The sequence below is a fragment of the Cavia porcellus genome, unplaced genomic scaffold (genome assembly GCF_034190915.1).
Source record: "Cavia porcellus strain 051 isolate PalLab524CR breed Dunkin Hartley unplaced genomic scaffold, mCavPor4.1 scaffold_6, whole genome shotgun sequence".
NCBI lineage: Eukaryota > Metazoa > Chordata > Mammalia > Rodentia > Caviidae > Cavia > Cavia porcellus.
This window is the reverse complement of record NW_026947489.1, coordinates 25,336,654-25,351,095: the sequence shown is the minus strand read 5'-3', so window position 1 is coordinate 25,351,095 and position 14,442 is coordinate 25,336,654. Positions and strand designations below refer to the sequence as shown.

Here is a 14,442-nt window from a genome sequence, read left to right as displayed (position 1 = left end):
AACCGCCACGCTTCTCAGCCACAGAGGCAGTGCCAGCCTTCTCTACTTTCCAGTTCTGTTTGCTCGTTATGACGTATTCTTTTGGTCCGTTAGTGTGTGTAACCTCACAGTCAGACTGGCTACTTGAAATAGTAGTACATCTTGTCCAAGTCCAGAAATAAAACTACTAAGTAGGGTGACTCCCCTCTGCATCCTCCTGTCCCGCCGTAGTGGCTGCGGTCAGAGAGTCCACTGCTGTCCTTGTGCATGCAAACTTCACCTTCCCCAGAGTGTGGCTGCCTTCTGGGGACACTGGAGGCATTCACCGTGGGTCATCCTGCCCACGTCCTTTGCAGCTTTTATGAAAGGCGTTTTCACTTGGGCTAAATAGTCACTGTGCTGGTGTGTGGTGTGTGTGAGGGAGAAAATGAATCACTTCACCCAGACACAGGGCTGGGATGTGAGGTGCTGTGTTTGCCCCAGGCAGGAGCATAAACACCTCAGGACTCATTAGAAATGCCCGGGCGGGGGCTGTGACCGAGTACATGGGGCCATCCCAATGGCAGAGCACAGCACATTTTCCATATGTTAGACCTCAGAAAGTGCTGGGCTCTGCCCTCTCCGACTCTAAAGGAAAGTTTGAGGTTTTACGTTTCTGTTTGTGGTACAGGAAAAGGCGTATGATCTGAGGTCTTGATTCAGTGAAATAACATTGCCTTTATACACATTTGCTTCGCAAGGAGGGCAGGCGTTGGAAGCGACCGTTGTGAAATGTTAAAGATTTTCTGGCAGAGGGAAAAGCATTTTTTTTTCTCTCCCTCCCTGTGGAGGAAAAACAGTTCTAACGAGGAGTTACTTTGTAGTTTTAACTCCCATTCAAATCGTCCCAGCCTTAGGAGCTGCGGTGGACCCCTGTGGCATCTGGCTCCTGCCTCCGGGACCCTCTCTGGCTCTCTCTCTTCCTCCAAGCACTGCACTCATGAGCTCGCAGAGGAGAGTCTTCCCCAGGAGGGAGCCTGGTAAGTGGAGCTTCTGCGTCTATCTGTGGGATCTTCCCGGGGAGTAGAAGGAGGGGCTGATCCTTTCTGACACCCACCCAGGGGTGGAAGAGTGGTCTGGGCTACGCAGTGCAGGGTGTGTGGCTGAGTGTGCACATGTGTGAGTGTGCGTGCACACGTGTGTCCTTGCAGTGGCTGGCTGAGCTCTGCCTGGCATGGCAGAGGTCTGGGAACATTTCACAGGGCCTTTCTCTGCATCCTCTCACTTTCTCTGTGAGCTCCGCGGGCTTCACAGGGCAGGGACCAGCTGTCTAGATGCTGTGGCTGGTAGGGACCCACCAGCTTGCCTCTGGTGCTGCAGATGCAGAACGGAAGAGGGTGCTGCTGGGCTCCTGGAGGAGCTGGGAGTCTGGAGCAGGGGGACTCCAGCCCAGTCCCTGGGTCTGAGACTGGGGAGGGACCTGGCCTTGCGCTGGACCCCCTGCCTTTTCAGCAGGTACAGCCCACAGAATGAGCTCATTTCTTATAACAACCTCCTCCCTCTGCTCCGGAAACATAAACAAGCAGTCATGGGGCAAGGGATTTTAACCCTTCTGCCCAATTTTAAAGTTGCTGCTGGTGAAACTTCAGTTCTGTTTTAACTTTGGCATGAGGGAGTAACACATGGTTTTCTTTAAAAAGGAGAAAGAGGCTAGTCAAAGGCAAATTATAACTCTTCCAGCTCCAGGAGGCGATGGCAAAAGCCCTGGGGGTGGTTGGGTCAGGTTCCACTCAATCCCTGCTGGACTCCAGAGAAGGCAGCTGAAGGCAAGGCTCAGGGCTGTGGCTGTGGATTTGGCCACCTAGCTGGGGATCTTTGCTCTGAGAGGACCAGGCCACTCAAGCTTGGAAAAGGTATTCAGTTTGCTATGGCTTAGTTTCCTTCTTTGCAAACTAACAGATGTAAATTTCTACCTCCCAGGATGGGAGAAGCAATAAACAGCATAAAACTTATAAAGTGCCCTGGGCAGTATGCAGTTCAGTGAACAGAAGAGCTCTGAGAACAGCCATATGAAACACTCGGGGTTTGGAGATGAGAAGTAGCTGTAGCCTCTCTGTCCAGCAGAAAATGGACTAGACCCTGACACGCCTCACTTTGGGGGGTGAGAATGTGGATGGATGGATTTACATAGGTTATCTTCCAGGCTGTGGATGGGTGCTCAGTGTTTGGGGCAACCATCTTCTCCACTTTCATTCTCAGGGAGGTCTTACCACTTCCTGTCCTTGGTTGCCTGGCTTTTGGTTAGGTTTCCTTGGCAACAGACTCAGGCAAAGATTTGTGTGTTGGAAGTTCACTGCAGAGTGCTTGGGGAACACTGTTTTCTGAGTGACTAGGTAGAACAAGACAGAGAGGTGGGATGGGCCTTGGCTGGCCCTGCTAATCCCATGAATCCCCTTGTACCTGGGCTGCCTCAGGACCTGAACTGACCCTGCACAAGGTGGTTATCTTTAGCTGAGGACGATGCCAGCAGCATTTGGCTGTGAACTGTCACGAGCAGCCCTTTTGTTGGCTGTGGTCCTAGAGTGAGCAGTTGACCTGGGAGCCAGCTCCCGACATCCACCTGATAAATTGGGCTGACTGCCTCTCTGCTTCTGAGTTCAGTTGTTTAGAAGATTGGGCCTTAAATATCTGGACACATATCTTGCTGCATCCTCACACAGCAGCATGGTCTTAAAGATGCCCTTTTCTGGGACCCAGTGTCCCTGTATAGAAGTGGATGGAGGAGGGTGGGATAGAAACAAACTTTAGGAGCTCTTCCAGCTCCACAGGTTCACATAGCACAGGTGTGAGCATGGCGCCAGTGTATCTGAGGGTGTCCCCCACTGTAGACAGGTCATGACTGTAGGTGCCCCAATTCCTTCTGCTGGACAACAGGCATCATGATCCTGAGAGGACCATATGGCCAGGCAAGAGTGACTGGGGAGTCCTGTGCCTGCCTCCTCACACCCCGACATTCCTCCCAGGACAACCACAGGAGACCCTACACAAGTCTATGACAGTGAAGAGCTACCCAGTGGAGCCTGGGGCCATCATGGGTGTAGCTGGTTTTATTCTATTACTTCCTTACCCTGATCCCTCCTAATTTTTATTTATTTTTCAGTATACAAAGAAATCACTTTCTTAAACACTTGGAATTTACTTGCATGCAGAGATTTGTTTAAGGCACTCCATGATCCTGGTTCTGGGGTGGGCTTTGGGGGAGTTTGTGGAACCCATTAAACCAGCAATTGCTCCCACAAAATTATGAAATAGGACAAGTGGTCTGGGGTGGGGTTTTCACTCTGTAAGTCCTGGTGGACTTCCCAGAGAAAATTCTGCTTGAGTGGTTTCCATGGGATGTGCAGGACTTAGGTGGGGGCAGGAGCAGGGAAACCAGCCTGGGCAAAGGGACAGTGTGGTGTCCAACAGGAAAGAGAGAGAAACTGTCAGACTCACCTGACCTTGCTGCTGTGTATCCTTACAGTGTGCTGTCAGAGGGCAGCTTTCCTTGCAGCATCTTTAAGAAAATCATCACAGTGACTCTTTAACTCACAGAGGAGAGAGCTTTCTGCTGGTGGGCAAGACTCCTCAAGTGGCTGGCTGTCCCTGCTGCCCACTCCGGCGTTCCCCAGTGGTGCAGCCTTAGTTAGGGGGGCCTCGTGGCACATCCTGTGAGGCCTCCTCCTCACCAGCCACTCCTCTTTGGGTGCCCAGCTTGCCTTCCCCACCCTGAGAGTGAAGCCCTTGTTATATGCAGAAGTGGAGCAGTACAGGCACAGATGTTTCTGGGGTGGTTGGCATGTGGATAACTTCTCCATCCCTGCACCTCTGAATGAAGTAGAATTTACTATTTCCCTCCATAGGAATCCATTAGTCTTCTTTCAATTTTGTTTTTCCTGAATAAGATGTGATTTTTAAACAGTGAAGTGAGCCAACATGCACATCCCCATAGTCTGGATTCTATAAATAACATTTTACTGTATTTCCCTTACCATGCCTGTCTGTCTCTCAGTTTCTCTATCCATTCACACATTTCCCTTAATTAATTGGACTTTTAAATTTTTAGTACTGGGGACTGAACCTAGGGTCTTCATACTAAGTAATATGCCAAGCTCTTTCTTAAATTTTTAATTTTGAGGCAGGTTTTCAATAAGTAGGTTGCATGCTGGGCTTGAACTTTTTTTGAGCCTCCTGCCTCAGGCTCCAAGAGCAGTAGGATTACAAGTGTGTGTCACCAGGCCTGGCTCTGCTGTCTTTTTTGATGAATTCCTGTACGTGTTGGCCTTACTACGCTTCAGTGTGAGGGATGTCCTGGGGTTTAAACAATGTTCATTTGCTATTCTTCTTTCAGGTAAGATTTACATAGACTGCAGTGAGCGTGTGTTAAGCACGCCATCTGGTTAGCTCTGGAAAGTATACACACACGTGGAAGACATGCTCCTGGCAAGACATAAAGGATCCCCAACACCCCAGAGCTCACACATGCTCTTTCCCAGTTGCTTCATTTGTACTGATAATGGATAATCTGCCACGAACTCCCCAGCCCTTCTGGACAGGCCCTGGCTGTGGAAACAAGCCTGGTGTTGGGTTCAAGCGCAGATGGTGACTGGGTCCTGGGACCAGGGAACAGCCCCAGGCAGAGGTTCTCTGGGATACATGGTCAAAGGAAAGCAGGATGGAGTGGCCTCGGCTGTCTCTGGCCTGCAGGCAGGTTGCAGCTCTGTGTTCTGACTGTGGTGTTAGGAGCAGCAAGTGCTTCACCTCAGGAGTTGGACCCACCTCAGGAGTGGCCTGGAGAAGGGCACTCAGGTTCTGTGTGCAATTGAATGTCCGAGGTGGGTAGTGGCTACAGTGCTCTTTGGGCACAGTGTCCCCAGCTGCCTGCACGGCTGCTGTGTAATGAGTCACAGGTGAGAGGGTTGATTCCTGGTGCAGGTGCCACAGCTCCAGAGCCCTGCTGCAGAGGTCATGTGGACATTTTGGGGAGGGTGTGAAGCTGCTCACAGTCACAGGACAACTGACAGTGATCAGTGCTCTTGGAGCACGGGGGGTGGTTCCTAATTCAAGGGCCGATTTGGGGTGTGAGAGCTCATTTGGGAGCCATGCGCTGAGGTGTAGAGGTGGAGAAGGCTCACAGCACCTGGCAGAACTTCAAGTGCGAGGGAGACCAGCCTGCAAGTCCGGCCCGCAGGGGTTTCACATTGTTACACATTGAGTCAGTCACTTCATGACAAAAAATTAAGAAGAGAAAAAAGGGATTTCTTCATCTTTAAAAATGTTGCTTTCTGGCGTGAGGCAAGCAGCAGCATTCCCCAGATAACTAACTGCGTGGGCTGAAAGACCAAAAGCGTAAGTGCCTGGCATGGCACGGACCGTCTCGGCCTCTGCCCTTGCCTGGGCTGAACACGCAGTCCAGACCTCTGGGGCATTTCTGGAATCCTGTAGGAGCCAGAAAGGGGGTTCAGCTGACTGTGGCTCTGTAAAAAGCAGGAGTCCAAAGGGAGCACACACAGGGACCTGGCTGGGTAGAGGGACACTCCCCTCATCCATGCCATTCCCTAATACCTGGCCTTTCCCCCAGGCAGCTGGGTCTTGGGCCTTGAAGGGGCGTCAGTCAAGCAGGACCACTCCCTCCAACCTTGGTGTTTAGCCTGGGTAATGGGGCTAATGGAAGAGGCCGGGAGCCTGGGCTCCCATCACGGTCATGTTTATTTATTCCACTTTTGCTAGAAGGACCTGGGCTGCCTGGACTGTGCATCACATAACGTTGACCCCACCCTGCTCCATGCCTGGAAAAGTTTTCCCATCTTGTGATTCTCTTGTGAATAGGGAAAATGGTACCATTGGAGGGCCAGCCCTCCAGGGTCCTGGGGAGAGATACATTATGTCTAAGCTGCGGCCACTGCTGTGTGAATGGAGTTCTGTTATTAACCCACTGAGCTCCCAAATTCCCAGTGTTTGTGCTGTAGCTGTGAGTTAAGCTGAGAGATTCTGCCTGTCTAATCTGAAGGGTTATTAAAGCTCTTGGAAATAAATGCTCTTCTCTTGTAGAGAGCATTCTTACACTCTCCTAATCCACGGCCTTGAGGAGCTGGGACTGCAGAGTGAATGTGTTTGAAGTGTCATTTAAACCCGAGCTTGCTCACAGGAACAAGACTGAGGAAACGTCTGTAAGAGCTCTTTGTAAACGCTAAACACAAACAAATGTATAAACTCATTACGTGGCATTAGTCATTTATTTATTCATTCAGTTGTGCATTGATTCACTCAGGAAATGTTTATGGGGACCTTATGAGCCCAGCAAGTCCTTGTGCTGGGGACCTGCTGTGAGCCAGGCTGGGGGTGTCCATGTGTGAGGTGGAGACTCCAGAGCAGGCAGATGGACAGTGCACAGTCACCCAGATAGATTAGCAGGCCACCTTCAGAGGGTGGTAAGTTCCATAAGGAAAATAAACAAGGGATAATCCAGAGCACTGGGGTGTGTTTAGGTTGAGGTGACAGGACAGGCCATATTTAGGATAGCAAGGTAGGAAAGAGCCCTGGAGACACATGGAGAGTTGGAAGTGTGTGTGTGTGTGGGGGGAAGGAGTTAGGGGGCCAAAGCCTTGGGACAACCTGGGCTTGGCTTGTTTGAGAGTAAGCTGAGGGTCGAGGTGACCCTGTGCTGCAGGGAGCACGAGGGGTGTGGGCTGAGGGTAAATGGGTCATTGGTGCTCTCTGGGACTTCAGCAAACAATGTAGATTTTATTTTGAAGCAGCAATGCGAGTCTAGGAGGAGCCAGGGATTGCTGGAGCATAGGGGTTTTTAGGGTAGTGAACATATCCTTTTTGATGATCCTAGAGTGGTGGATCCTGTCACTGTGTATTTGTCAAAGCCCATAGAACTCTGAGATACAGTGTGAACCCCAAAGGTCAGCCATGGACTTCAGTTAATTCTAGATGTGTGAGGTTTATGTATTGCAAGCATATAACATTATTGCAAGGTGTTCAGAACCGGGAAATTGTGCATGTGGAAAAGGAAGGGAACTTGGTATCTTCTGCATCATTTTTCTGTGAACCTAAAGCTGCTCTAAAAATTAAAGCCTATTAGAAGTTTAAAAAAAATCTTAAAGAGCAATGTGAAATCCTTGGGAATTTTATGTAGGCCAATATCATGATCTAAACTTGTATTTTCAAAGACTCCAGCCAGTAGTGTGTGGGAAGTGGATTATGGTGGCCCATGTAGAAGAGAGTGTCAGGGTAGTGTGTGAATTTGGTTGGTGGAGCAGAGATGGGGAAAGTAGGTGGGGCTGGGCTGTCTTCTGGGGGTGAAGCCCAGTGAAACCAGAGATACCCTGGATGTGACAGGAAGAGCAGAGAGCCAGGGGATGAGGTTGATAAAGCTTGCACTCGTGGAGCAACCCTTTGTGTGCTTAATGTCAGTGCAATAACCATTCTTCAGACAAGACAAGCTGTCCAGAAAGAGGGGCGGTGAAGCCCAACCTGCCACTGAGCCTGCACTGGCCAGCACAGGTGTGAAAACCCAGCCAGGAAGTCCAGCTCCAGTGGCCTGGCTCCTAACTCCTTCCTGCTGGGGCTTTGGGTGTGAGCGTTCGGTGAATGTCAGTGACAATGACCTTTCTATGGAAGTTTGGGGAAGACACAAGTTTTACTATGGAGTGGCCAAGAGAATTATTAGATGTTAAGCGAGTGGTGGGAAATAAGTCAGAAGTCACCAGCTGGCACAGGGCTGGAGGTGTGGATCAGGGAGCTTGGGATTGGCTTTGGGGCCATACAGGAATGAGGGAAGGTGACTTTGAAAGGATGCAGTCCCTAAACCCACAAGTGGTCAGGAGGGAAGGCCCAAGAGAGCCTAGCATGGTCTATGTGGCAGTTGCTGGAACTTTCATATGATGTTAAGGCTTTCGTCTGACCTTGCCTGTTGCTTGGGTCAGAGAAAGGGACCTTTGAAGGGACCGACAGCTCCTGCATTGCCGGCTTTGGGCATGTACTTGCTGGACTTGGGGCTTCTCTGGGTCTTAGGGTTGCATTCATAGCCCAGGGCATGCAATCCAACTACCGAGTCCTGGCCTTGGCCTTGCCTGTCTAGCGAAAGTCTCCACTGGGTAGAGCCCTGCTGTCACTCTCATGTTCCATTTCTGTTTGAGATTGTCAGGTCCTGTTCTGTGTCTTGATAATCCAGGCTGATGATCCAAACTGCCACAGAAAAGAATTCCCAAGGGCTTTGAAAGACTGTTAGATACTTGGTGGCTGAGGACCCTGTGAGGCTGTTGGGGTTTTGCTCTGATTTTATAGAGATGGGGGATGAGGTTCAGGAAGATGTCAGGATGAGCCTCCCTCAGAGTGGAGGCTTTGTGCTGGTCTGCCTCTGAGCCTCCTGGGTTTGCTTCTGATCTGAGTGGGAGGTGACCCTGTCGTGGGGATGCATTTTTGTTTTTGCCTTCTGGGTCTTTTCACTTGCTGTAAAAACACATTACTTTCATATTAAAAGAGGGGAATTGCAGGAGAAAACACATGCTGTTGGTGAAGCATCGGAGCTGCTTGTCAAATAGATGTCTGAACTCCACGGCTAGAAGGGCCAGGGGGGCCAGTCCTCCCCTGGACATGGCTCTGCCTTGAAAGTGCTCCCTGTGCCACACCCATGTCCAATAGACCATTCTGCAGCTGTGTGCCCCTAAAACAAGCTGCTGGTTCTCTTAGCTCTGAGCTTCTGGCCTATAAAATGGGCATAAATATAAAACTCTTTCTTGAAGCTGCTGACAGGACACAAATTAGTAAGGTGCTCATCAGAGTATCCAGCACCTAGGCAGCTGTCTATAGGTGGCAGCTGTTCTTATTGAGGGTTGTGTGTGTGCATAGTGTGCATGCAGGCATGTGTGAGTGTGTGTGTGTGCACATACAGTAGGAAAGAGCCTATGGTGGCAACCTGGATTAGCTTTCATGGTAAGGGAAAATTATAATAACCATGAAAGGAATGTGTGGCCATTTCTGTCTGGAGACTGCTGGCTGTTAGCAATGCTCCTCTACTGTCTCAGCCTCATAACTCTGTGGCAGGAGCTCCTGATTTTATCTGGCAGATACAAGGACAAAAACTGCTCGTGTGTGGGCTGAACTCACAGTGGCCTGGACCCCAGGTGTAAGAGTTTCGTGCTTGAGGCGCAGCCTCTCTGGGTGCGCCTGCTCGGGCACTGGACTAAACTCTTCTGTGTGTAAGAATGGATCATCTTCAAGTAGAACCCTTTATAGGCCCTGCAATCTGGATAGGAGAGACTGGGTGCCATGGGCTTGGGTACAGGGCCAGTCCTCACTGAGACAACTAGGATAGGGGGCCTGTGCCTGGGGGACCCAGGCACAGCTGAGCTGGCTGCCCTGGGGGGTGGTGGCCCAGCAGAGGCTGTGGTGCACTCAGAAGCAGTGCTGAGCAACATCCCACTCCCTGCAGTGTCCCTCTTCAGCCATCCCCTGCACTCCAGGCTCAGCCCACAATGCCTCACTGTCCCCTGTCTCAAAGGACAAAGGCCACCTTGTGTGAATGCAGGCTGGTTCCTCCGCAGTAGCTCGACCCTGCCACCTGGAATGGAATTCCTAGGGCTTCCTACAAGTTGTACCTACATCCTCATTAAAGCCTTAGGAAGCTCAGAAACATTTGGTGGTGAGCGGCAGAAAGAATTCTGTTCAGAAGAAGGGGCCACACAGAGGTCCCAGCCTCGTGTAGGAATGATGCATAGAGGCTGTGCTTATGGGAGATGTGTGGGATGCTTTATGAGGGTGGATGGGTTAAATGTCACCCTGAAAGTAGGCTTTCAGGGGACATGCGTGGGAAAGGCACTCTGATCACATGAGCCGTGGGCCCCAGAAGTGTGGTGTCCTGTAGGCTGCTGTTCCCAGCATGCTTCTGCAAGTCAGGTTGCCGGCTCATGTCCAGCAGACATCTGCCTTCTATGTGAAATGGTCCACAGAGAAAGTGCTGGGGTGGGGGACATCTGGTCCCCTTTCAGGAGGTTTGGCCAGGGCCTGCAAATCTGTGTTTCTAGCACATGTGCTGACCACTGACTGGAGGACCAGGCTTGAGAACGGTGCTGCTCTATCAGCTGCAAAAAGCCCATTGTTACTGTAGGGGAATTTAGCCGAAAAGGCCACAGGATGCAGCCAAAAAATCTGGACTTTGGAGTTAGAGGGATCTTGATGAGACTTCCCTTGCTAGCTGTGTGACCTTGGGGAGTTATTTGACCTTGCTCAGCCAGTGATTGATCAGCTGTGACTCAAGGCCACTAAGCATAGCACACAGCAAGGAGGTGCTCAATACACTTGGAACAGAGGCTTTCTTTACTTGTGAGCTCAGTACAGCAATTCGCACTGCGCTCTAGCGGGATGGCACGCTGTGGTGTTTGGGGAAAGCTCCCAGCATGTGTCCAGGCTGTTGGGCTGTGGGTGCCGAGCAGTGCCTGTTACCTTCCTGTCCTCCCAGCTACCTCTGTGCTGTCCAGGGAAGGGAAGGGCGTCACTGAGGGTCCGTGGTTCCACAGAGGGTCTGCCTCCTGTGTCCCTGCCAGCCCAGCAGATGGATGACTTTGTTCCCAGGCTGAGCTCCCGCCCCAGTAGCCCCCCTTTCTTAATCGAGCCTCTTCACGTGGAGAAGTCAGATGGCTCTGGTTGGGAGTCTTTGAGCCGATCTGTGCCAGGCTGGACACATTCCCCCACAGTCACCTGTCCAGAGCAGGTGGTGAAGGCAGAGTCCGACCTGCATCGTCCCCTTGTCGGAGTGGGTCTGTGACTCGGGGCTGCCTCCGCGTAAGACACGAGTATTCTGCTGCACCTGACCCTCATCTGGACCCCAGGCTTTCCAGGGACATCTGGTGCTGTAGTCCCTGTTGGGTATCTGCAGGCAGGAACAGGAAGTGGCTGCTCTAAAGGACGGGCTCAGGAAAGCACTGGGCACTGGGTAAGTGAGGGTCCCTCAGCTGTCTGCCCAGGAGGGAGGCTGGCTGCCCACTGGCATGGGAGGGCCTGGCTTGCTGGGACTTCATCTCCCATTTGGGAGCTGTCCTGGTGCCAAGCAGGAGCAGAAGTGGGGTTGCTTGGTTGGGGATCCCTGTGCACCGAGTCACACTATGGGGCAGAGGAGGAGGCCATGTCAGGGTCCATGGGAGAGAGCTGTGAACCTGTGATTGCTGCCTTTGGGACCAGTCTCATCCTGGGGATTGAGGATGTGGGAGGAAATGGAAGAAGAGGAGGGAGATGGAAACAGGCATCCAAAGAGGGCTCAGCTGTCAGCCAGGCCCCTCCTCCCCCAGTGGACATGAGGCATGGGCACCTCTGCCACCCTTGATGCCTGCAGGGATTTTCTGCCTGTCTGTCTGTCAGTCTCTCCCCTCATGCTAGATCAGAGTGCTGAGACTCAGTCCACGCTGGTTCTGCCCCAGGGCTGGCTCCTCCTGGTATCCACTGGTGTCTGGAACGTGGGATGTCAGGATAACATGTGAGCTTGATAAAGAGCAGGAGAGGCTCCTTGGAGTTGCAGAGACGCATAACTCCTCCTGCCCTCTTGAACCACTCACAGTGACAGCTCTGTCCCAGAGCTCAGTTTAAGCCACACAACCCTGGGAGCTGCCCACCCCTGTCCTCTCCTTTCTTTCTCCAGCCTCCCCGGGAGGGGACACAGTTGCCCTGTTCTTCTTTCCTGTCCTTTTCATCTTGCAGCTCAGTGTAGATCCATACTAAGGAGCCCATCAGGTCTCTGTGCACCTTCCAGCTGTCTGGGACACTGCTGATCATTTATTGTACCTACATGAGACTTAGCCCTAATGCTGACCACCCACTTCTTTTCTGAGCACTTCTGCTGCAGAATGGGTGCTAAATTATCTCCTTTACACAGTGTACTCCCAAACTGAGCAGAAGGATCACTGTCGTGCTCCACGTCCTGAGTGCTCTGTGGATGTTTATGTCCCCAACAAATGTTTATACCTTAAACGCCCCATGGTGATGTACGCACAGGGCCAATCTCTACTGAACTATAATTACCTATAGCAGTTGTTTTCTGATTCTTTTTATTTTATCCACAAACCATTTTAGAATTACGGTCTAGCATGGGCACTCACAGAGAGAGTAAGGCTGAATCGTTTGGGCAGAGGCAGGCCACAAACTTGAGATTCAGCTTCTTGCTGTGTGTCTTCATAGATGGGATCTCAGCTCAGTGCACAGGTGGGGGCTGGCATGGGGAGGGGCAGGGGCAGGAAGAGGGGGAGGGAAAGAGAGGGGCATTGTGTACATTGAGCTGAATTTGATCCTGAAGGGTTTTTCCTTCTTTATGGTTGCTCACCACCCTTAACTGGCTATTACCCAAGCTCCACGGCCACCAAGGGGTCTGCTTCTATCTGGACCCAGTAGTGTCTTTCAAGCCTCAGGTCACTGGTGAGACCACCCATTGGGTTATTCCAGACTGTGGCCAGGAAAGTGACCTTCTCACACATCTGTCACCCCAGGAGTTGTAAGGGACCATGGCTTCATCCTTTGCATCATGAGGATCTGCCACACAGAAAAACCTCAGAGATTGAATTTGCATAAATAAATGAATAGCATAAAAAGTCCAAAGATGCCTTAACAAGACCAAAGATGCCTTCGATTTGCACTGTCCATTTGGGCTGCATTTCTATTTCTGAGATGTTTTCTGATATTAAAACACAGCTCAGCATAAACGGCCACCTCCTCCTGTACGTGGAGAGAAGGTGTTCATAGAGGGGAAGCATATAGACAGCTCTGAGCTTGGAGGATGGATGGAGGCAGCTTGAGACCAGGAATGACTTTGAGCCTTCTTTCTGGGCTTCTGTTGAAATCAAGACACATTGCTGGCACCTTGTAAGGAGGCAAGGTTGTGCAGGCTCTGCCAGAAACCTGGAGGGGTCTCAGTGCGAAGCCTTCAGAGCAGATGGAGATGCTGAGCACAGGTAGGCACAGACAGGCTGCCCGCTAGACCACCTGCGCTGGTCATGCTCACAGGTGCTGGGGAGGTTTGCCCTGGAGGAAATGAGCTCACAGGGCTACCAGAGCCTGCAGCACAGTGCAGATGCTGGGTTGCACCTGGATTAGAGGGCTATGTGGGTCTTGTCTCTGTCTTAGACTCAGCGTGCCCAGCGGGTATGGACAGGTACAAGCAGCTGTGTGGCCACCTCCAGTCTGCTCTCCTGTTGTAACCCTGGGGATGGGACAGGCACCACTGCCCTGATATCTCTCCACTGTAGAATGAGGTGGCAGTGCATCCTGCCCCGACCTCAGTCTTACATCTGTGTGTGAAAAACTCCAGCGGGCCAACCCCAGCCCCCAAGTGGGAAAATGGAAGGGTTGCTTGGATGAGGGTGAGAAATATGCAAAATCTGTGGATCCCTGGAGGGATTCAGGGAAAGGAACTAGATGAGGAACCAGGGCAAACATCCAAGGGAAACCACAGTGAGAACTCAGAGTCAGCTTTACACTTGGTGGTGTTCAAACTGATCTACGAGTGGCAGGAAAGTCAGCGTAGGAGGCTGAGACCCATCTTCTCATTCTTTTTTCTCCCATCTTCTTTTTAAATAAAGAAAAAGAATGGGATAGATCAGGATGCACTAGGTTCTTGGTAAAATCACATTTTATATGATTTTTTTCATGGTTTTATCATACCACAGTAAGAGAATTGTTCTATGAGACTTTTGTGTTAGTTCCCTATACTTACTTACATGTTTATAAGCATATGTATAGATGTACACATACCTCTGAATACCTTACGCAGACCTGTGTGGCAGATAGTTTGATGTAACACGTAAGTTCTTACCGTGAGTGAAGACTTTGAAGCTTAAAGAACAGTATGTTAGAGCTTGTTAGGGCTGGGCATGGTGTAGAGCAGGGGTACCAGGGGCACTCAAAACGCAAGTATTCCAGATTCCTTTTCAGTCACGGAGGCAGGGCTCAACAGGCAGGCAGCTCCTCCCTCTCCCTTTCTGTCCTTACTCCTCTTAAATGGGTTAGCAAGCCTGTGAGCAGGGTCAGGGCTGGAGAAGGTGGGCAGCAGGTCCAGCCTCACCTCTCAGCGGCTCCCACCTCACCTCCCTCTTCTGACGAGGATGGGTGTAGCTGCTGGGGCAGCACCACGGTGGGTGTGGAAAGGGAACAGTCCTCTTTGCCAAGCACTGTCTGGGTAACATCTTTCCCCTGCATGCCACTAATTATCAAATGGAGAGAATCAAAGCATATGTGTGAGTGTGTCTCTGTGTGTAAGTGGCTGTGTCTTGACATGTATATTTGGTCATGTGCCACATGGTGACATTTGGTCAATGTCAGACTGCATATACAATGGTTCTCAGACTATTAACACAGCCACATAGTATTCTAGCCTAGAAGGTAAACCTCAAAAAATGCAAACAAATAAAAATGCCCAAGACACAGCCTGTGGCTATGATGGAACTAAACTGGAAT

At 51.0% G+C, this 14,442-nt stretch overlaps 1 protein-coding gene across 2 annotated transcripts in view; it reads left to right on the top strand.

Moving 5' to 3' along the window:
• The first annotated feature begins 450 nt into the window (after positions 1-450).
• Il16 (interleukin 16) overlaps positions 451-14,442 on the top strand; it is a 98,138-nt gene continuing 84,146 nt past the window's right edge. The window contains exon 1 of one of the 2 annotated variants that reach the window (XM_013158856.3): positions 451-998. In XM_013158856.3, coding sequence (XP_013014310.3) covers positions 959-998 — 40 coding nt within the window. In that variant the 5' untranslated portion in view covers positions 451-958. Of the gene's footprint in view, positions 999-10,920; positions 10,940-14,442 lie in introns of those variants that run through there. The other variant, XM_063250116.1, reaches the window with a different exon arrangement.